The 23,274-nt window shown below is 38.6% G+C and overlaps 1 protein-coding gene and 1 long non-coding RNA gene across 6 annotated transcripts in view; one reads left to right on the plus strand and one right to left on the minus strand.

The window, feature by feature from the left end:
- The window catches only part of GALNT18 (polypeptide N-acetylgalactosaminyltransferase 18), a 225,616-nt gene that overhangs the window by 188,414 nt on the left and 13,928 nt on the right, over positions 1–23,274 (plus strand). For 4 of the 5 annotated variants that reach the window (XM_051621793.1, XM_051621794.1, XM_051621792.1 and 1 more), the window contains one exon: positions 18,518–18,682. The exons of the other annotated variant lie outside the window; for it this stretch is intronic. In XM_051621793.1, the coding sequence (XP_051477753.1) occupies positions 18,518–18,682 (165 nt within the window). The remainder of the gene's footprint in view (positions 1–18,517; positions 18,683–23,274) is intronic. 5 annotated transcript variants of the gene reach the window in all.
- The window catches only part of LOC127385739 (uncharacterized), a 227,912-nt gene continuing 213,475 nt past the window's right edge, over positions 8,838–23,274 (minus strand). Inside the window, exons 3-4 of the long non-coding RNA XR_007889733.1 lie at positions 10,465–10,538; positions 8,838–9,117 (exon numbers count right to left, since the gene is read on the minus strand). This is a non-coding gene — a long non-coding RNA (uncharacterized LOC127385739). The remainder of the gene's footprint in view (positions 9,118–10,464; positions 10,539–23,274) is intronic.

Here is a 23,274-nt window from a genome sequence, read left to right on the forward strand (position 1 = left end):
AAGTATGTTAGAGGGCTTTGTGTTTATTTTGTAGTGCTGTTCTACAAATAGAGGAGCTGACGCAAATCTTACATGTTGCTGAACAGTTGGATGGAATGAAAGAACATTATCTGCCTGTTTCCTTAGTCCTTGAATATTATTAATGGGAATGTGTCTCACAGCAGTGTGCTTGACTGGGCCTGAAAAGACAGAGGGCAGTTGAAAAACTAGAATCTGTGATTAGGTATGTTTTGCACCCTCTGTCTGTCTTCAGACAGTGCCTCCCAGAGTAGCTGTATTTTGTCCTGGTCCCTAGGAGCCTGGACACTTCAGGAGTTATGATACCATCCACTGAGTTGAGCAACCTACATGTCCATCAGTGAAAAATACAAAATGGGTGGTGATCCTGGAATGCGTTCTCATGCATTTAAGGGAAGAATTTCAGTAACTTTATCTTTAGTAAGAATTAAGCATTATTTCATTACATAATGTTGCCCAGATAATTATAGGTCCTGTTGAGAGCTGCTTTGTCTTTCTAAGTGCATCTGAACAGCTTAACTTTTCAAATTGGTCATCCTCCCCCGATTCTGCTGCCAGACTGTATTGCTTCCATTTCTGCCTTTAGTCACTATCTGTCCAAAATCAACCCTGTCGTTACTATTCGCTTCTGTACAGCATGTACAGTGTGTTGGCATAATTCCCCACACTTGTTAGGAGGAACATCTCTATCACACCTGAGCATCTGCTATTGTAGCCACCATCTGCATCTTGGAGCCACCATGGGTACCAGACAGCTATAGAAATGCATGAAACAAGGCCACAAGGTGGTTTTGACACCTTTGGTGTGTGGATGGTCAACCATTTGGAAGGGGCTTTTAGCATATGTCTTCTCCTCTTGTGCTGTGCAGTCCCACTGCTTTTTAGTACAGCTGAACAAAACTGACTTCTGCACCTATTAAAATAGCTAACATAGTAAATGGAACATAGTAAAACAGTTAACAACAGTAGTTAAAATAAGTTCCTGCTACACTGTTCAGTGCTGGTAGAAATCACCTTGCCTTAATTGCATGAGAACAGCTCAGAGGCAAAGCTTGGCCAAAAGGACTACCTCACACAGGTGAGGGTGTGAGGAACTAGCTCCCTTCAATACGGGTGGAGGGGAAATAGGAGAATGAGGACATGAGGTGGACTTGGCAGTAAAGGAGAAAGTGAGAGGAGATAAATGGAAAGGAGAGAAGGTAGAAGAACAGTAGTGGCAAAACAGTTCAAAACATAAAGTTCACGTGAGGTTGTGAGAGTTTTGCTGTTGGATGTTTGGTTTTTTTGAAGTAGTTCATGCAAAAAAGGATAAAGGTACCACTTTAATTCTTGAACTTGTTGAAGCAAAACTGCAATTCAGTCATATATTTAGGTGTTTAAAAGTCCATTTCCAGCAGTGCCCCCATTTTGCATGGAAGAGATGCTTGCTTGTAGTTGCAGTAAGTACACGTCCCAGGCCTGACTGCATTCTCTTCCTCGTTCTGGGCAGCACCCGAGCCTGGATGTTAGGTGTAAGACTGCTGCTTAACCAGGCCTGGAATCTTGAAGGCAGACTGATGGCAGCGTGTCACTTGCATTAAAACTACTCTTGGATGATAATTTCTGAGACTGAAACACCACATGATTAGAGACTTTATAACTATTGCATGATAAGCAAGTGCCATCAGTCAATAAAGTGATATTTTAAGTATGGATTTACCTTGAAAAGTGCTTTTGATTGAGGGGATAATGGGCAGTTCTGTGTTCCCTTGTTCAATAGCTTCTGGCTCATATTTCTCAATTGATAAGCAGTTAAACCATTAAGCTAATCCAGGGATATGAAAGTCAATACAAACCAGTTAGATTTTGAGGAACCAAGTTGAAATGCAGGGTCAGAAGACTGGATTGGGAGAATTACTAGAAAAGAAACGCAGTTGAGAAGCAACACCCATCCATATCCTTTCATATTCTTGCAACAGTTTGCAGAACTGACACTCAGAAACTGATGACTACAGCCTTACACAATTATTGTGTCTCTGCTGAAGGCAGTGATAGGAAGTCATGCCAACAAGTAGAGCTGTGTCAGTTTACACCGTATGAGACAGACCTGAGAGCTTAAAGTTGTGTGTTAAGCACAGTGTGTGAAGTACTGGAAACAGCAGTTACAGGAACTCTCATGAACTTCTAAAAAACTCTGTATTATTAGAGTGCTCCTCTTAAAATGTTATTCATATTTATTTTTGTAAAAACTTTTTTTCTTCAATGAAACTTCTCAGCATGGTGGTTGTTCACACACAGATATTTGTTAGTCTGTAAAGAAGAATATATATGTCTAAAAATAGCTAACACTGAAGGCATTTATATTCCAGAGTTGATCACAAACACCAATTTGTAAAACTCAGGAGAGGGAACAATTCATAGCTGTTCAGCAAATAATTATTAAAAGCTATGCAAATAATTGGGGGAGCAGAGGAGGAGAAATTTGTCCATTTGTTTTAAATGAATAATTTAGACATTTCTAGAGCAAAGTTAGTGTGATATTCAGGTTCTTGAGACATTACAAACATCTCAAAATTGAGTTTTAATAGAGCCTTAATAAGTCTATTACAATGTTAAACATTTTATTTAGATTTGTGTGCCTAAATGAATTTACCTTGACAATTGTCAGTGCCAGGAAAGTTGGGGAAGAGCCACATGCTTTGTCAGAATGAGTGTTAAGGGAATTTGGAAGCAGAAGCAGTTCCTCTTATGATTGGCTTTCCATGTATGTGGAGTATGCTGACCAAGAAGCATTATATACCATTTTATAAGGAGAAATGAATGTGTAAAACACATAAGCATTGCAAACTGAGACTGTACAAGAAAATAGTTCAACAGAAGGCCCCACATCTAGCACGTTTCACTGGTTTTCAGGGAAGAAGGACAGAACAAAACCTCCTCATGTGGATCAACCATTGGCCCTTCAAGCCTGAAAAATCACTACCCTAAAGATGAGATGTCTACAATAAACATTTCCAGGGAGTCTTTTTTCAAGCAATACAAAGAAGCACAGCAGCTGTTTTAACAGCTGCCGGTCAGGTGCAGACTCAGGGTTGATTTTTGTGTTTGTCTTCAAGGTAAATATTAGGTACATTCAATGTCTATGTATATGACAGCCTGATGTAACATCTGCTTTGTGTACTACCACTTATTTATAATGCATTGGTCTGAAATTAGTAATTACCTGGTTTATAATTATTATTTTATGTAGGCAGGAACAGTGCTGTGCAGAAACGGAACTGTATAAAACACCCAATTACATCTTGGTTCAGATGCACTTCAGTGACAAGTCATGCCAGAGAGTAGGGAGAGCAGTCATTCCTCTCTTTAAACAGCTGAAGTGAGTACGTTGTTATTCATACAATTTGAAGAAGCTGCATCAGGAAAGCAGCAGCTTAGCTAGTCAGCCTGATTCCTAGTGTCCCTGCTCAGGGGGCTGTGCTTGTCGTTGCATTCTTCCACAGGCTGCATCTGACAGCACAGTCGAGTTTGTTGTTTTCCTTCACCTTTTTCACCAACTCTTGTGGAATGATCTAAGAACTGGGCCTAACACTGACTTTATGTACATATAACCTGCTTTCTGGGAACAAGAGTATTTCCACAGGAAATGTTTCTGGAACTAGGGTAGCTATTCAGTCTTTTAAATCTAGGTTGCTCTGTTCAGTAATGGTCCAAATAATAGAAGATAAAGTTACAGAGTTAGTGAAACAATCTAGCAAAGATAGTTACAGAATCATTGTAGAGTTATAGAATTATGGTAGAGTCGTGGAATGCTTCAGGTTGGAAGGGACCTTAAAGATCATCTAGTTCCAACCCCCCTGCATGGTCAGGGACACCTCCCACTAGTCCAGGTTGCTCAAAATGCCATCCAACCTGGTCTTGAACACTTCCAGGGAAGAGGCAGCCACAACTTCCCTGGGCAATAACAAGTTTTAATTTTTATTGTAAACATTCTGTAAAGGGCCTGCTTGCTGTGGCAATTAATGTCTTATATAATACACTCCTGCTGAGTAGTTTATTGTGGCTATTTATATTTAAATTAATTTCAGTGCATAAATCCTGATTTTCATCATAGGAGAGTTAATAGAAACTGTGACTTTGTTTGCAAACACAGCAAAATCTGGTTTTAGTTTTTTGCAATCCCTTTCAAAGTAGGGAGGCCTGAGCAGCTAAATCCAGCAAACACTTTTTCAAAGCTGCAACTTCTTTACAATATATGACATGTGCATCAGGGAGCTACAGAGATGTTTCAGAGGTTTCCAAAACCAACCAGTCCTTCCTTGGCCTAGCACAGGCAGTACAACACTTTATTCTTGGGGACATATTGTGAATGAAGACTAATATATAATGTAAGATTGTGTATTGTTTTCATTTTTAAAATCTTGTTCCTTAATTTTTATTCTGGCCAAGTTCTCATTATTTACTTTAGTGCAAAGTTTCAAAGAGAGAATCTGTTAATGTGATTTCTAGTTTTGGAGCAAATTTTGTACTGAACCATGTGCCATGAGTGAATTATTTCTGTGCTTGGTGTGGTTTGATTCAAGAGGTGTTCTGTTGATATAGATAATATGACCATTACCCAGGGTTCTGATTTGCTTACCTCATTCAAATTCAGTATGTTTCCTGGTAGGAGAGATCTCTTAAACTGGAGAGTTGTTAATTTGCATGTGAAGATCAGTGATGCTAAATTATTAACTTGTAAAGTACCAGTATGGATCTGATCACTAGGTCCATCATCTGAGCATAGACTGGTGAGTGATTTGTAGACTGTATTTTGCAACTGACCATAGCTCTTTATGATAGTAGGACCAGAGACTAACCTGCCTCTTCATTTTATGGAAATATCAAACAGAATTAATGTCATTCTCTGTTCACAAGTTAAAAGACACTTGAATTCAAAAGAATGAGCACAAGAGGTCCTTCCTCAGGTTTCAGACCTAGGATAGGTCTTTTGTGTGCTTCACTTCACTGATTAAAAACAAAAGTAAAGAAAAAAAGCTGTAGAACTGCATTATTCTGGATCAGAGGAAGCATCTTCTGCATCCCTCAGGTTGGAAATAATGGAATGGATATTGCTGCTTATTTATTTTTGTGTTTGAATCTGTGTAGTGTAAAAACATTGTGTATGCCTGTGGGAACTGAGACAACTGATTGCTTGGAATTGAAACTCCAACCATAGTGAAATGAAATAGCTGAAACGGAGTAATTTTTTTCCTAAGAGTAACATTGATTTTTCTCACTTGGTAGCATACAGCATTTATGTACTCTTGGAGAAATGGCTTTGTTTCAGATACATTTTTTTATAGGATGGCCTAGGATTAAAAGATTTAGAAATATCATTTGAAATTTATATTCTTGCTTGGTGTACAAGATCACTGCTGAAGGTGAGCATGAGTAATGAAACAGGAAAATACTACTGTATGCTGAAACCAGTGATCTGACTAAAGCAGTAATCTTGACATTCTGGTTCCAGGACCTGAGCTGAAGTTAAAAAGCAAGAACTCAAAAAGTAATTAAATTCTTTTGAGTACTGGGAATATTTAGGACCAGAGGAAAGAAAATTAAGAACTTGAATGACTTTAAAACTTGGAGCCAAGAAGGCTCTAAGAAAACAAAGGTCTTTTTAAATTAAGACTGGCTAATAGATAAGAATTTTGTGAGTGCAGAATGACTGTTTTATGCCAGCAGATGCAGCAAAAGAATCAAAGGTAACTTGGCCAGTGCCACAAATGATGTGTTTGAAAAGGCAAATGAAACCTCTAACCACAAAATATAACAGGAATTAAAGCAGTTGTCTATAATGTACTGTATCTGCTCCATCATCCATTTTTTTAATATAAAAGGGAAATGCTTAATTCAGAGAGTAGCTAAGAGTTCTTTTCAGATAGCTGTACTATTTAATGTTTAACAGTAGAGATACTGGTGCTATTTTACATACATTACAAGATGTGCTGAAAAGATAGAGGAAGCATAAGATGACCTTTAATAGGAGGAAAGATTGCAAATGCTGATCAGAAGGGTACTCAGAAAGTGATATCAAAGATGTTCAGTTAGAAAGATTTTGCTTGTAAGGATTTCCACAATGATAATAGAAATGTCAACTGGCAAAAATTCTGATGTAATTTACCTACACTTGATAAATGTTGCTTTCTTCACATCACTGCAGAAGATAATAACCCATCAGATCAGCAAAAAGTAGTAGTAAGCAAACTTGTGGAGTGCACAGAGAAGTACACTGGGGACCACAAAGAATGCTCATGCACAGAAATAATAGGATTAATAAATTAACACCTCTGTTCTCCTCTGTTGTACCCTACAGCTCACAGACCTGGGGTGCTTTCAGTTTGTTTCAGTTTGGGGTTTTGGGGGTGTTTTTTAGAAAAACTGGTTAGTTGCTATCACTGTACACTACAGAAATTTCTTAAATATTTTAAACAATTGATGAAGTATTTCCATTTTATGGTTTGTGTATCATGTTAGGATTATCTTGCATGTTTTCTGCATTTCTTTAATTCTTCTATTTGTTCTCAGCCCTTGGGTTATCCTCTTCATCTTGAATATTTTTGCCTTTCTCTATGACTAAGTCCCACTTGAGCATCATTATAATCTTCCTTGGTTTACTTGTCCACTGTTGATCTGTCTGTAGGAAAGGGACATACCTGCTAGCTTGATATTTAGACTGGAAACTAATTATTCAGTTTTTTATTAAGTAGGTGAGGCTGATGCAGGAAAAGAGGGTGAAATAGCAAAGGAGTTGCTTTTCAGGCTATTGAGAGTTAATGTCTTCTTTTGATTACTTTGCATCTTACAAGATTCAAATCATGGTTACTGAGCTTGTTATGGTGATGGTAACAACTTTGCTCCCTAGTTCACATTTTTATGGCACTCTGCCCAGAGTATCTGTAGTAAAAAAAGTGCCTTGAAAATGTATTTGAGACAAACTGTTGTAAGCAAGTGCAGTGCCTAAGAATTTAAAATTACCAGAGCATTTCAAGCTCTCATGTAGTGTTTTAATTTACAAGATACTAGAGTTGTTAGCCTGAATATTATACAATAGTTCAAAACTGTTCTCTACGAAATAAAAATGCACATACATTTTTCAGGCATATTTTTTTCTTGTGTTAGAGTATGTAATTTTTTTGTATGGATAGTTTTACCGAAAAGGATTTCAGCAAGTTAAAGTATCAAAATATCAGATAATACGAAGGTGGGATATTGATGAGCTTCTAGATGATAAACATGGCACTAGATTTTTTATTCAGATTCTGTGCTTTTCATCTTGGACACTAAGCCTGAGGTAACACTGCCTTTTCTGTTATGGTTCATGGTTGGACTTTATGATCTTGAAGGTTTTTTCCAACCAAAATGATTCTATGATTTGGCTCAGCTCAGGGGTAAAGACTTACAGTAGTCTATTATGTACACCCAGAGAGCTGGTGCCAAAGGGTGTTGGAGGTAACACCCAAAATTAATGCTGCTGTTGTGTTTTTGAAGCTGCTGCTGACTTTTGCAATGGTTGGCTAATACACTGATCTAGGAGCCTGAAGTTGGTCCACTCAGTTCTCACTCCAGTACTGTAAAAATGAGCACTACTAGTATGGAGTGATAAGTGGTGTTCCTCACTGTGGGTACCAGACCTGCTGAAAGTCATAAAGGACTGTGCAGAGGGACCAAGTATCTTCAGAAAGGAATATGGCTTGTAGCTCAGCATCAGTCAAGTGATAATCCACTGGCTTGAGGTCATCAGCCATGTTGCTACCAAGGCTAAACACCTCATGATCTCTTCAGCAGAGAAGTGCAGGTCTTGGGACAGCACAGTGGTGCTGTGCTGCGTGGTGCTCTTGGTGTCTGGATGGAACAACTCTTAGGTCTTGGCTTGTACTACAGCATTGTTGTCAACTGCTATGCTGCTGGAAGCCATGCTTTCTGTCCACTCATGGAAGCAGTAGCTGTTTCTGGCCTTGAACGTGATGTGACTGGTCTTACTTAGGTGTATCTCAGTTATTTCAGTGGTACTTCACTAGTGTCCATGTATTTTTTTTCTCCTCACAAAAACATATGAAGTGGCTATCCCAAGGCCAAATACAGTATTCTGATATTCCATATGCTACTTCAATGTTCAGCTGAAATATTTTTTTAAGGTGAAATCAACATCTCATTTTCTGTTAACAGTCATTCTCTGCAAGGTGGAAGAGGTGTCAAAGTTTCCATAGCTCAGTTAATTTTTATGTCTAAAATATGTAGTACAATAAAAAAAAATTACAGAGCTTCCCTTTGCTAAGTTGTGAAAATGGTTATAAATAATGTTTTTGGAGACATAAAACAGCTGTGTTGGATACCTGCAGTGTCTCATAATCTAACACTATTTGAGTATTTCACATTTTGTAAGTGCATTAATTTGAAATAGATCAGAGTTGCCTATTATGTAGCAATTACTAGAGTTATCCATGTTTGAAAGATGTCTCTTCTCATTGCAAATCGGCATTTCAGCCAGCACATCTTAAAAGTAAATGTTGCTTACAATATAAATTCAGCATAAAACCAACATAGTTCTTGGGACATATATATAGCACATGGGAATTGATGTTGTAGTAATTGTTGGATGGTTGTCAAACATTCTTTTGATTGATGTTACACTGTATCATTTGTTACTTCAAGTTTAAGTTATGAAGGTCAGATTTTTGGTTCTCAAATTCTTGACAGTATGTGAATAACTGTTAGAGAGGCAGTTAAGACCATATATAGAAGATTCATGTTATCATTTCTTCAGTTTTACTGATAATTTTATTATGTCATTCCATTAACTGAAATTATCCAGTGGCTCATTTAGAATTCATGGAGCAAATTCGGTCCCCATGAAAGCATATTTAACTCCCTCCATAATTACACAAGCCATATTAACTTTCACAGCATTCATTCAAATTCTGATCAGCAGGTCAGTTTCAGCTTCGTTTCTCTCCAGTATTGTTCACCATTTGCAGAGTGTAGGGTTTTTTGTGGAAATGTTTATGGAATTGTTGTATCCATGCTTTCTGTGAACGAGAGGTTTTTCTCATGTTCATTAACCATCATTTGTCCAATCTGGAAGCAGAGAGAATATCAGAAGTGATTAGTTCATATAAAATCTTGATTATTTATCAGTAGCTGAAAAAAAAAATCTGCATTGCTTTTCAAGTCAAGAAAAGAGCTGTGACAGTCAGATAACTTATTTGAAATCAGCAATCAAGCTAGAGCTTAGCAAAGGTTGAGTTCAATCTAAACCTAGTTGTATTTGCAGAGTAAAACTATTTTCCCCAAAAGGAAGAATGGGATACTAGATACTTTAAATTAGCAGTGTTTCAAGAACTAATGTCTACAAATTAAAGCCAATTTGGATATGAATTGGGAATAAGGTGCATATTTGTGTCACATGACTATCCATCACAAGAAGACAGTAACTGCTGAAGTCATCAAAGCTGATACAATTCTAGGAACTATGGTTCAAGGTGATAAAAGTTATTGCACTTAGAGGTAAGCAGGTGGAAGCATTTAGCCTGCCATATGTGGAAGACCAAAGTAAAAAAATTAACCATCCTCTTTACTCTTAAATCTACTAATATGTCAACTAAGTGGCAGTCACAGGTAGTACTTTGAATTTTCTATTCCATTCAGAATGTACAGAAATAACACTGATTGCTTACAGTAGAAGAACAATGTATGTCTTTAAAGAAAGTTTTTGTAAGGTAGAGAACCTTATAGTTTTAAAAATAGTTGGTAAATTTCTTTAACAACTTTCCTTTGTTCTCTCTCCGTGGGACTGAGAGCTGCACTAGTCTGCACCTCTCACCTCTACCCACTGAGTAACCATGCCAAAGGCCTTCATCTCTTAAAGCAGTTAGCACAAACTTGTAGTGAAATGTAAGTGGCACTCTGACCTTTTATTAAAATAGCTTAACTGTCAGTGACAGAAATTGCCAACAAAAAATGGTTCGGGGGCTCTCTGCTCTTCGTTCTCTTTGGTGGCTATCAGTTATGTCTGCATCATCAGTATTCAAACTAACTCATCTGCCATTAATGTACTGTTGTGAACAACAACATGATGTTCACTGCAGCCTTTGTAGAGTAAAATCAGCATATGTTTTATTTTAGGTCAGTGCATTGATGCTGCTTGTTATATATAATCTATAAACTTTATCACATGCAAAGGAAGAGAGAGGGAAGGACTCTTGGATCCTGACAGTTCATTTGATTTTAGTGGAATCATGTCAGACTTTAGGTTTGCTGTGAGTAAATCAAGCCCTGTTCTTCTCATTGTGGGATTTACTCCCTTGTATGTTGAAGCACACACTACAAAGCTATTATGTTTTTTGAGACTTTTTAAGACATTAGGAGCAGTTGGTTTTGCATTTCAGTTTGTTCTTCTCTCAGTTGTGCCTGCAAGAAGGTTACCTTATAAGCTTCACTTTGACGAACTCTTGCAGGTGTTCTGTTTTCCTAAAAATAAGTATGTCCCTGCTGGTAGCCTAAACAAACAAACAAAAAAGATAATCAGACTTTCACTAACCAGCTTAGGTTGAAATTAGCTGCCTTTTTACTTATCTTTTCTGTACATAATGTCTCACTTTCCCATTTTAATGTTTGTATTTTAATGTCTTCAGCACCCATAACTAATTTTTAGATGATTTCTTTTATACTTGCTTGCACATACTGGTGTCAATGTAGTACCTCTGGAAACCTTATATCAAATGCATGCACAATCCTAAGAAGAATGGATGAGATGTCCCATCTTAAATTAGGAACAGATCTGTGATTGCTTTCAGTGGAGCCAGGAAAGCTAGTTGGCGTATTCTTCTCAAAAGTTGTACATGTGGTACATGTACTTTTGTTCTGGGAACTTCACAAAATGCCAAAAGTTCACAGCAGTTGTGGAAGCAAAGAGGAATTAAGGACCTCTGTATCCATAGTTATTGCTCACTGTGTAAAACAAAAAGAACCCCCAGACCCTTGAGATCAACACATTAACACAGTTACCTTAATTAAGAAGGTGTGGCACTTGCTTTTCATTTGCATAACTTGACTTATTAATTGCAGAGACAAATTTTTGTCAAATGCAGTTTAGAAAAAGGTAAGAATAGTAGAAATAACACAGTTTATTTTAACAAACATTCAGAATGTTATACCACTAGGAAAAACTATAATTTTTTTTCTTCTGAGAAGTGGTAAACTACCTGATTCATCCCTGGCACTGCATTCTTTGTTATGTTGTTGGAGTTATAGGCATCCCAATAATGACAGAGAAGTCATTCTGTTAAGTACTGTGCAGCCTTATAAGCCTTGACTTTCAAGAGCTAGAGTCTACAAGTAGAACATGAGGAGCAGGAGATTGCTGTAGAGAGGAGAAGGGAATGCTGTGAGATACTGTCACAGAATTCTTGGGTTGTGCTTTCAGTACCTCAGCAAAATTGTTTGATTTTTTTTTTTTTTTTTTTTTTTTGAGATGTGAGCAAAAGGGAAATTCTGTGGAATGTGCAGATGAGGAAAACTCAGTGGGATTTCAGTGGTAATTGCAACAGGAATCCCAATTTGAGCTTCTAGGGCAAACTTCTGATTAACAGAAATGCTTGATCACATCATTGTGAGGATGAAGCCGTGTATTTGTGTCTTAAGTAAGCAGAGCTCTTGTTCTTTCCCATGTGCTCTATAGCATCATGGGCTTCTGGGCAGATTTTGTTTCATGTAGGAGTGTGAAATATTTTCACCAGGGAAAAAAAGTTGGCTGAATCACCTGGGCCTTCATTGCTCTCATGGCAGATTTAGGTTGTGCCCTCTACTGCAATGCTGCAGCACAGCACATAGGATGTGAGTACCCCACCAAAATTACCATTCTAGCCCTGCAGGAAACCTGCCACAGCAATCTAGTTGGTGATTTTCTAGAAAGAACTGCAACACTTTTCAGCTTGCCAGGCCCTCACTAGCTGGCTGATCTGTAGTGTGTCCCAAGCTTTTGGTCTGCTCTCTCTGGCTAGGCTGAGCCTTCCTGCCAGTGTGAAACAACTTCAGCACATTGTGCTGAGCATGATTCCCTCTGTGGAAGGAGAGGTAGCCACATCTTGTCAGATGAGCTCTAACATCAGGGAAGAAATACCTGCTAGATGTATATGCTAGATTCAGCATTCATTATCTTGGCTCTAAACCTTCATAAGTCACAACCTTTTTTTTCCTATTTTGAGCATTCTTACTCAGATCTGCTTTATTTTGCTATGGCCCCTTTATGCCTCCAGCACTTGCATGTGCTCTGCACATTTTCCCCAGTGAGCACTATCTTAGCTGAGGATGAACCCTTTGCCAGTTAGATGGCTGGCTATGCAAGTGGTATTTCAAGATTAAAGCTGAAAGCAGAATTTCTCTTAAGAGGAGACAGGTCGAATATAAGGGCAAAAGGACCCTTTGTTCTGAATGTATCAATTGAGATTTAGGGGAGACTGACTCCAAGTGTGAGCTCTGTTTTTTCTATTCCATGCTGCTTTGCCTTGTGAGATTGCATCAAGAGTGGTGTTGGGGGTGGGGGAGAGGGTGCCTGCATTCCCAAAAATGAGCAAGGCCATGGCTTGGTCAAACAGCAAATAAAGGGTGAAGCTGCTTCTCCTTTATTCTGGAGTTTGTCTGAGCAACAGTAATGTATACAGCTTTTGTTTTCATTGAAGTATTGTACTGTAAATTTTCCTGATATTCAAGCAAATCTTCAGGAAAAAAAGTTACACTTACAATATTAAACTGAAAAAGTAATGTACAGCAAATTAGTTCACCTGAAACGCAGATGGGGAAAAATATTTAGGATACCAAATTTTCTCTGCTAATTCCTAGTCATTATGAAGACATTAAAAATCCTAAGCTATGCAGCTCTCAACTACCATTCATTTGTGGTTCCAGTTTTAGTTGTCTCTTTAAGGAGACCTCATAGTGGCCTTCCAGTACAGGAAAGCTGGAGAGGGACTTTTTACATGGGCATGGTGGAGAGATGGGACAAGGGGGCAATGTCTTTAAAATGGAAGAGGGTAGGTTTAGATTACACATTAGGAAGAAGTTCTTCTATAAGAAATTCTTCACAATGAGGATGATGACACACTGGCACAGGCTGCCCAGGGAAGCTGTGGATGTTCTCTCCCTGGAAGTGTTCAAGGCCAGGTTGGATGGGGCTCTGAGCAACCTACTCTAGTGGGAGGTGCCCCTGCCCATGCAGGGGGGTTTGAACTAGATGATCTTTAAGGTCCTTTCCAACCCAAACCATTCTATGATTCTAAATCTCACTCTTGCACCTTATGAAAATTTTGGGAACCATTTTTAGTTTTATTACTGTGATACCTATCTCAGTTTGCTTGTGTTAGATTTTGCCTTAATGCGAATAATCAGATTATTAGGTGCAGCAAACGAAGCAGTGGCCTTAGAACACTTACAGGAAAAGAAAGTCAAGAAAACTACAGAATTATTCGCCCTTTAGTTGGAAGATGCCATTTTACAGGCACAAGGATATTTGCAGGCAGTTTCTCAGCAGTTTCTCCGAGCTTTAACAGTCCAGAGGAAGATAGTTTTGAAGGTGCTTAGTTAAGTTGTTCTTTGAGAAAACAACTGAGACTGTAATAAACCTTGTGGCAGGGACCTGTGTCAAGCTTTGAAGGCTACTGATAGGCTTTTCTTCAAACCCAGGTAGGAAGCTTTTATTACTTTAATAATTTGCTTGCTGCAAAACTTCAGATTAATACCACCAAGTTTTGTTTTGAACAACTTCTTTTGCATCACTTCAATGTGCTGCAAGCCCCAGGCTTCCAGAGGAAGTTTCTTGAGGACGCTGTGTGTAGTTGGACCCGTAGTGAGGGCGAGTAGCAGCCTCCAGAGCCAGCCTGCCAGTGTGTGAACAGTGCTTATTCACCCTTGAAAAGCACCTGGTGGGAGTGTGGTTGAAGGAGGAGAGGAAGTGCCTAAGGCTAAGGCCCCATGTTGACTCTGACCCCTTGCAGATCACAAATCATGCCTATGTTTTCACAGTTTCTAACTGACAGTAATGCTGAATCCTTGTCCTTTTTGAGAAGTTAAGGGCCTTTGGTTGAACCTAACTGATTTCCTGAACAAAGGTGCTCCCTTCCAGTTGCCCAGGAGACATAGCTGCAAGCCCATACTGTTGTGGTGAATGAAGTAGATGGTAAAGTGCTGTGGGCTAGAACAGACTCATGAGATGTAGGGAGGCTTATTTTGTTACAGAATACGAGTTGGGTTTTTTTAACTTGTGTTTTGGTACCAACAAACAAGCAAGATTTTTTTTTGTGGAATTTTAGTAGCTCTTTCGGGAGTGTGTATGTGATGGTGATGTTATAATGGGTGGTTGTGTTTTGCTGAGGCTGCATCTTCAGTAAAAGTGCAAAGGAACTTTAAATGACAGCTGAAAGTGAACATACAGCATGTGTCTTGTCATCAGTGGAAATAAGCAAATGTTTGGCTACTGAGTCTCCAGTGTCTTGAGCAAGGACTGCTGTGACATTTGCCATCCTAGCAGAAATGACAGTTCCATGTTCTCAGTGAAGTTACCCTCAACTTAATACCCCAGACCTAATAGTCTGTATGCAGTCCTTTGGAATTCCAAAAAAAATAACTGGAGTGATGGTTCAAAAATTACTTCCCTAAATTAATGCAAAATTTCTGCTTTGTTGCGTTATTTGATGGTGATGCTGCAATATTGTAGGAACAGGTGTGCTGGTAAAATCTGTTTTGCCTGTATGTTCTGAAGGGGTTTAAACAAAAGTGCCTCTGTTGCCCATTTTTTGCTGAATGGACTGCAAAACAGCCAGTGCTCTTGTTGATGCTTGTTAAAAGCATCCACTTGAAGAAATACTGCTGTGGGCATCTCTATCTATTTAACAACTGATTTAAATTACAAGTACAAATTGGTTTTTATAGACCTACACATAAGATTGTAAAGCCTGAGCATCTTTTTCATCTGTAAGATTGTATTTTACTTGCAGGTCAATTTAAAATATGATCAATTAATATTCATATATGTGCATACCTAAGAAGTACATTATGAGATGATACTCAGTTCATATAACTCAGCTGGTTAATCTACTACTGCCAAGTCCAGAAAGGTGTACCATGTTTAAAGAAAAAGGAAAGGAAAAGAAAGGCAAAAATAAGCAAATAGAAACAGGGAGATAGAATGTGAAAGCAATATTTAAAGGGAGGGTTTTTTCCATGATTTCATGTTCAGTAGCTTTATGGTTCAGACTAGAAGAGCACTTCAAGTTTAATCAGCAGTGTCAATAGTTAATTCTGTTTTACCAAATGGATGTCCTCCCTTCATCCTGACACAGGTACTGTTATGCTCTCCCAGTGCAGGCATTGTCTCATTCTTGGGTTGCAGGAGTGCCCACAGGTTTTAAGAAAACTTTTGTGGCCAAGTGTAACACCATCCACTTGCTGCTCACTGGCATGCTGCTCAAGTAGAACTTGTAGAGGCTGTGTGCTTTTGATATGATCCCTCCATTAGAGAAACACAGTAGTCAAATTACCAGGTTGTGCAATGTTTTCAATTCTGAAATGTTATTATTACTTAATATTATATTTATTATTATATTTTACTGAATAGGATACTAAAATAGTTACAATAATTAATATGTAGCATCATTACATTGCATCCATATCACTGGATAAACAAAGCAACAGGGCCCAGCTAGAAGGACTGACTGTTGCTGCACCACAGTCTGGTTTGGTTTGGCCTTACTTTTACATTCCTCTGAAAAGTGCTTTCACAAACCAGGACAAGTGCCATTCCCAATAATAGGTGAGAATTCAAGATTTCACACCTCTTCTTTCTAAACTGGTTCATGATGAAAAATGAAGTGATATTAGGAGGTAGGGTGAGCTCTCTAAAGATAAGCAACAACCTGCTAATTATCTCTATTGAGCATAATTGCATTTGATTGTTCTATTTCTGTACAGTTTTGCCAACAAACAGAATTATAGAGTAATTCCCCCAGCCAGAGCCATCATTCTGCTTGTGCCCAGAAAGATGCTCAGACTGAACCATTGCTGATTTGGTATCAAGAGAAGCTGGTGGACTTGCACTATAAATTGGGCCTCCTTTGTCTGGAAAGATGAAATTATTCCCTGTGAGAGGCCAAGGAGACTGAGCTAATAAAAACAGCTCAGCCCTGAGGGGTTGCAGCTATACCACATTTTTTTGCACAGGCAACCCTGAGCTACAGTGTGGACTTCTCAGCACTACAGCCAAGCCTGCTCTTTTGTTTTCAGTGACTGATTGTGTATCTTTAAGAAAATAACCATGGTTTCTGTGGTGGCAATATGCTGCAAAAAAATGAATTAACAAATCACTTCCTATTAGTAAAAAACACAACTGAAATTTTTCCTCTCATTTTTCCAGTAGTAATTGTATGTAACAGGCAAATAATCTGCAACAATCTTTAGAGCCAGTGTGTCCTAACAATCCCCTTTAAAGATGAACTTGATCTGAGTGCCTTGCTCTGTGTCTGTCACAGTCTCTCTCCCATAAAAAGCATCTGGCTACATTCTTAAATGTATCTCTATAATAGGTGCTGTTAGTCTGTCTAGAAAGGGCATTCTGAATGTTTGTAGCTCTTCAAAAGCATTGCTTTTGCTTGCAGAAATGTTAATTATCCAACTTACAGATGGAGACTGTTGGGGTGTGGTTTTCTTAGTCCTTCCACAGTTCTTAGTTTAGTTCACTCAGTAATAACCATTTTGGAAATGTGCTCTGCTAGGTTCTTTCATTTACCCTTCTCTTCTCCTGGAAGGTGTGACTGAACTATTTAACTTCTCTCTATTCAGACTGTTAAAACCTAAACTCGCCTTGGCTCAGCCAGCTCAAGGTATCTGTTGTCATTGCTGTGGGGTGAAAAGAATGAAACTTAGAAGAGGGTCAAACCTTTGATTAGTGTAAACCTTTAACTACAACTTCATTAAGTTTTATGCAGCTGTATCAGTTTACATGTGCTGTGGATCTGCCTCCACAAGCATTCCAGGAGGGTAAACAGAGGGTGTCGTTATGCACAGAAATATCACCATTGTTTTGATCTATATTTAATCCCTGCATTGACTGGTTTCAGCATTCAAAGGTGGGGTTTTTTTCACATGAAGCTCCCAAATTTCTTCTCAGTCCTGGTTTGTGCTGTTTCTCTGCTTGCTCTCCTATTTGCAATTCACATTTTATCAGAGTTTTCCCAAATAAGAATATGCACATTTAAACCAAGCTACAGCATCAACAATTAACAGATAGCAGGAGATAGTACCATCAACCTCTGGGGACAGAAAAGATTCCCAAATACAGCATAATCTCCAGTATGATGGTGGGGACATTAATTTGGTGCTCCTGTCCAGCTCGTCAGTTATGACTCTGATGCCACTAGAGTGGTCACAGCCTTATTCCTATCCTTACTGGATAAAGCAGCTAAAGCATGATGTTGCCATTTAATCTTTCTTATTGCCCTCTCAATAAAAAGCTCCAATTTTAGCAAAATAAATTCTATTTGTGATTAGCAAATGATCCTAGCACAGTCCTGTGTTAACCTCTCTGAGCTCATATGTAACATGTTATCTTCAAGAGGACACATTATTGACTGGAAAGCTCACCTTCCTTCCTCCTCTTTTTCTTTCTTCTAGAGAAACCTCCCACATATCTGCTTGTAGTCAAACAGAGTGGAAAGAATTTATGTAATGCAGTAGTCTCATGCCTTTGGTGATAACTGTAATCACTGAGGCCTATGAGAGCACTTCTTTGCTACAAATCCAGAGCAGCCAACATCTGGTCCCTTTTTCCAGTCTCTTGTGTCTGTGTGTATTGACATATACAAAATAAAATGAGAACAAATAGCCTGAAACATGGCCATTCTGTTCTCTCTCCTGCCATGCATCTGTCACCAACTGCTAGTAACTTTTGATTGTATATACTGCATTCTAGTTAGCTACCTCAAATTTGTTTTTTCACATTTGTAGAAAACGTTCATTTATCTTCCTATCTGTTGTATGAAAGATTGAGATCTTTCATGCTGAGCTGCTGTTCAATTTCCTACCACTCCAATTAGGGATTATCCTCAGATGAAAAGTCTAATCAGAATTGATGGCAATACTGACACCAGCCCCACTTGCTGCTAGAGGACGTTCATCTTGCTCTTTGATGGTGCATGACTGGAGGAAATAAGTAAAAAGGCAAACAATGAGACAACACTCAGTTTGATTTGCATGTTTTCTGTTAAGTAGTTAACCAACATTTACTTGTTGGTAATCATTAACAATAAATTGTTAATTTAGAGCAACTTTTCGAATGCTGTGTTTCCTCTTGCACAAAAGGAAATAATTTAAAAGCCACTCTGGGGTAAGCCTACTGCTGTTCAGCATATTTATCTTTGCCATTAGCTTTTTGGTAGAAGTGCTGCTTCTGTCTAGAGGCCACAAATCTTGTTTGTGCTTCCTGTTGCAGAATGTTTATTACACAAGCAATCAGCAGCTCCATGTGGGTGTTCTGAGTCCCACTATCGACGATGATGACAACAGATGCCTGGTGGATGTGAACAGCAGGCCCAGGCTTATTGAATGCAATTATGCCAAAGCCAAGAGAATGAAGCTTTACTGGCAGTTTACTCAGGTAATTCTTACTCAGCAGACATTTCAGAAAGTTCAAAAGCTCTGTGTCTATATCAGAAGTGTAAGTAATCTGTTTATTAACACAACCAGATTTATCCTTGCTTTCTTTGCAAGGAGCCAGGAAGCTGTTTACATTTGATCAGCTACCTCAGGAGGTTATAAAACTTGTATTATGTTTTCTGAGTTCACAATAAATTGTTTGTTTCTAAGGTAGAGCAACTGCTACAGGATTATCTGAATTAAAAAAATATTTTGATAGAATCAAATGCAAAGTAACCTATTTAGGAACAAGAACGTGTTGGGTTTTTTTTGGGGGGGAGTAGCAACTCAGAAAAGGGGGTAGTGGGTCACTAATGGTAACAGCCTCATTACAAGGTACTTTTGCAGTTCTTAAGGCCAATGCTTTTATGTGTGTATAAGAGAGAGAGAGAAAGGGATAAAAAGAAGTTCAAGTAAAGGCTGAGAAGTAATTTCACAGTGATGAGAATGTTGATAGGACACTGAGCCCAGGCCTGGTGTCCACACTTCATAACTGATTTAGAAATACAAGGAAAAACTATAAAGAAGCCACAAAAGCCCTGGGTATGGAAAACGTGCCCTGCAATATAATGCTTATGAAGATAACCCTGCTCAGTTTAGCTAAGAGGAACTGGCAAGGGGACTCAAAGTGTATCAGTAGTTCCACAGAGGGGCAGAGGTTATTCTGAAGACAAAACAGGTTCCAATGGTTGGAAGCTAAAGATAGTTAAATTTGGTCTTTCAAAGGAAGGTGAGAGTTCCCCTAAGGTAAGAATTAAAAGACTGGAAGTGTCAGTTGCTTAGGATGACAGAAACGAGATCACTGTACTTTCTAAAACAAGTACCTGATGTAGCTTCTGTGAAAAGTTTAATAGCCAGTGTGAGTTTGACTGGTCGTAGTTGCTCCTCTGCAGTTTTGAGGCTACAGATCTAGTTGTGCACTGTAGCCCTTGGACTGAGGATCACCATTATGGTAATTTTATTCCTGCATTAACTTTTTGTGAACTATCCATGTGGGTTTGCAAATACCTCTTCTACCAACTCATTAGGTGTTTTCTTTGATTTCATGTATTTAAGGACATTGGTAGTACAGTCTAGCATCTACCTTGGTGCAGAGAGCATTTGGACAGTAATCAGTAAAGCAGACTAGGAACATCATTTGTATTTATACTTGAAAGTAGCCCAGACCTTTGTCTTTCAAGGGTCGCTTTCAAGCAGCAGAGCTTAAATCCCTAAACTGGAAAGACATCCCAACTTTCACTTTCAGTCTCCTCAATGGCAGAGTTTTAATTATGTCTTCTCTCAAACTGCAACAGGTGTCTCTTCATGAGGGGGTCCTCACTGTACCCATCTCTGCACTTGATTTTTGTACCATTATTATTATTATTATTATTATTATTATTTATTATTATTATTATTATTATTATTATTATTATCATCATCATCATCATCATTATTATCATTATTATCATTATTATCATCATAATCATATTTATTTAAATAGTATTTCAGTAACATTTTAGCACTGTCCCACCTATTGCTCTGTATTGCCTGACCCTTTGGTGGCAGGTAATAGTTTCTACTCCAGAATACTGCTGCTATTTTGTAACGCTAATTATGTTAGATGTTATTTGGGGAGCAGCAGTAAAATGCATTGATAATTTTACTATTAAAAGCTTCAAAAATTGTATTTAACTACTTTTTGGTTTGTTTCCTGTCTGTATTTCCATTCCATATTCTAAATACCATCTCTCAGTGATGGTGCAGTGCTGTTAAACTAGACTCTATGGACTGTACTTAAAGTCTTCTACAAAGAAACTTCTGCCCAGGAGAAGTAAAAGCTAATTAGTTGGTTCCTTATGATAAATTAAGCGACAAATGAAATAATTAAAAGCTTGCTGCTCAAAAAGGATTTTGTTAATACCCAATACAATTAAAATGCCACTTACTACATACAGTATGGTACACAGCCCTGTGTACATTCTGTAAGCTAGAAGAAGGCTAATGAGAGTAATCAAGGCTTGCCAAGATCAACTGATTAACTCCATTTGAAATGTTCCCATTTAGTCTGGTCAAAGGATGTGTTTCTGTGAATATACTGGAAGCTATCTGAGAAGAGTCTTTTTTATTCTATTTTTAAAGCTCTGGTACTTATTTTCCATGTTATGCAGTGAGCAGAACTACTGAAAATAAGCAGGACTGGAAGTATTGATGCTTATGTAGCCTTTAGGTTTGTGAAATATTGAGATGTAGATGCTAATCATAGCTTTTTATAGCACCCTCCTTTGGCTGCAAGTATGCTTTGACTTTTCTGCTTTCTCAAGCCATTCAACAAGAATTCCTGATGATACAGATAATTAAAAATGCAGCAGTTCAAGTAGAGAATTGTCTCTGAAAGGGAATGGGAACAAGACTTGCCAGCCAAAGCAGGATATACCAATTAAACCAGATTTCCCTGACTAGCACAAAAATCAGTATTTGCCCAAGCCATTCTATGGTAAGACAGAACAAAGACTTTGGAGAAAGTTCTCAGATAACATTTTCCTCCTGTCTTACACTGTTGAAATGTAATGATGAGATAAATCCTTAAGACAGAAGTAAAAAATAGGTCACTCTCAGCTGGTGGTCTTGCTTCTGTAGATGTATTACAGAAGTATTTAATTCTTAATTTTCATCTTTGATTAGAAGCATGTGTGTGTACATACATGTATGTGTGTGTATCAATTTCTTTTTTAAAAAAAATATCTTTTGCTTTGGTTTGAAAATTATAAGTTATGTAGCTACCTTCAAGTTATGTAGCTACCTTCAGTTGTAGTAGGCATCTGAGTCAGACACTCAGATGTCCACTGTTAAACTGAGGACAGAATAGTGGTTTAATGGGAATTCATAGAGGGAACCACCAGCAGTAACTCCAACTGTTTTCATTATACATCACATTGGCTGATTGGACAGAGGCCTTGGGAGACTTTGTGTTACCTTTCTGCACAGGGCAAAGTTGCATTGAACATTCAAAGCTGGTATTATGTGTTTGTGTAATCAGGATCCATCTGAGAACTTTTCATACTCCACAGTTTTGTGCAGCTGCCAAATGCAATGAGATCCAATGAAATGTAGACTTCAGTGACATTCTTCCTTCCAAGGTTTCTTCATGTGTTTATAACTGTAGTTATGCCAAATTATGGAAATTAGCCCTGAAAATACTCCCATCAGCTGGGTAGTGTTCAAGACTTCTTTTATTGTTCAGGTTGTTTGTAAATTCTTCTCTTATTGAAATACCTAGTTCAGGCTGTCTCACCACTTTTTAATTTAATCAGAACAAAATTAAACCTTATAGCAAAATAGTGAGTGACCCCTAGAAATTACACAAGGCAGAGGAGATACAGGAATTACATGGTAGTAAAGTGTTCAGAATTTTTCTAAAGTGTTCAATCAAAGATGGTATCAAAGAAGCTGCTCTGCCATCACAAACTATTAGGAAAGCAAAAACTAACCTCAGCTGCCACTGAGTGCCCCTTGTTAAGTAGTAAATGATTAATCCTGCTCACACCCCGTGAACTCTTTATGGCAAGGAGCAGGTGCACGTGCAGCATGTGACAGCACCAGGTTGCTCTCTAGTGTAACCAAATGCTTGGGGAACCATCAAGTCAGCAGCACATCTGTATGACAGGTTTCAGCTTCTGTCCTTGGGCCATAATGCTTGTGGTACATGAGCTGGTGTGTAGCAGAGAAGGGGCTCTGAGATGCATGAGATGGAGGTCCGTGCTCCTGGGCAGATAACTCCTTGGGACCTCACTCAGTAGAAGCTTCTTATGGCTGTTAAAAAACATTCTTCTGAACTGACTGATACTGTGGAGTTTGTTGTGTGTACTATGAAATAGTACTTTCTAAATGCTGCAGTCAGGTTTTTTGTAGGGGGTGTATTGGCATGGTTTTTTTTCAACAAGTTTCTCAGTCTCCAGTCTCCTTTCTCAGGTTATGACATAAAGGTAGTTACGAGATAATGTCTGCCCTACAAGTGAAATTAATCTCTGCATACATCACCTGGGGGACAGCACATCATCTAGAAACTACACATGCAGCATGTTAGGACTCCTCCAGCAGCATAACAAAGGCCAAAGATAGAAGTTTTTCTGTTATTACTCTGTATCTTCAAGTATCTTCTGGTTTATATGTAGTTGGATAGGGATGTGACTATTTCTTATGCTTCTAACCAGCCTAGCTGCACTGTCACTATTTGCTGTTGTGAGAAACATGACAGGTGAGGGCCTGTAAGAGAGGACACAACGCAGAGCTAAAAACCTAAGACTAATCCTTTTAAGGCTGTTCCATGTTTCATTCTTTTCAGTCCAGCAAGCTCTGTTCATTTAAGTAATACAAGTTGCACATAGGAAGGTGAGAAGAGTATGCAGCTACAGGGATGGACCCTCAGCACAGCCCTGTGCAGAGCCCGTGCTCGGTCATGTTCCCGTGTCCCCAGGGACTCGCACCCGCCTGTGGTGCTGAGGCTGCTTTTGCCTGCTGGGGAGAATTGTGATTCTAGTCAGTGCTGGAGGTTTCCACAGGAAATCTTTCAGA

Source organism: Apus apus, chromosome 5, assembly GCF_020740795.1.
Source record: "Apus apus isolate bApuApu2 chromosome 5, bApuApu2.pri.cur, whole genome shotgun sequence".
NCBI lineage: Eukaryota > Metazoa > Chordata > Aves > Apodiformes > Apodidae > Apus > Apus apus.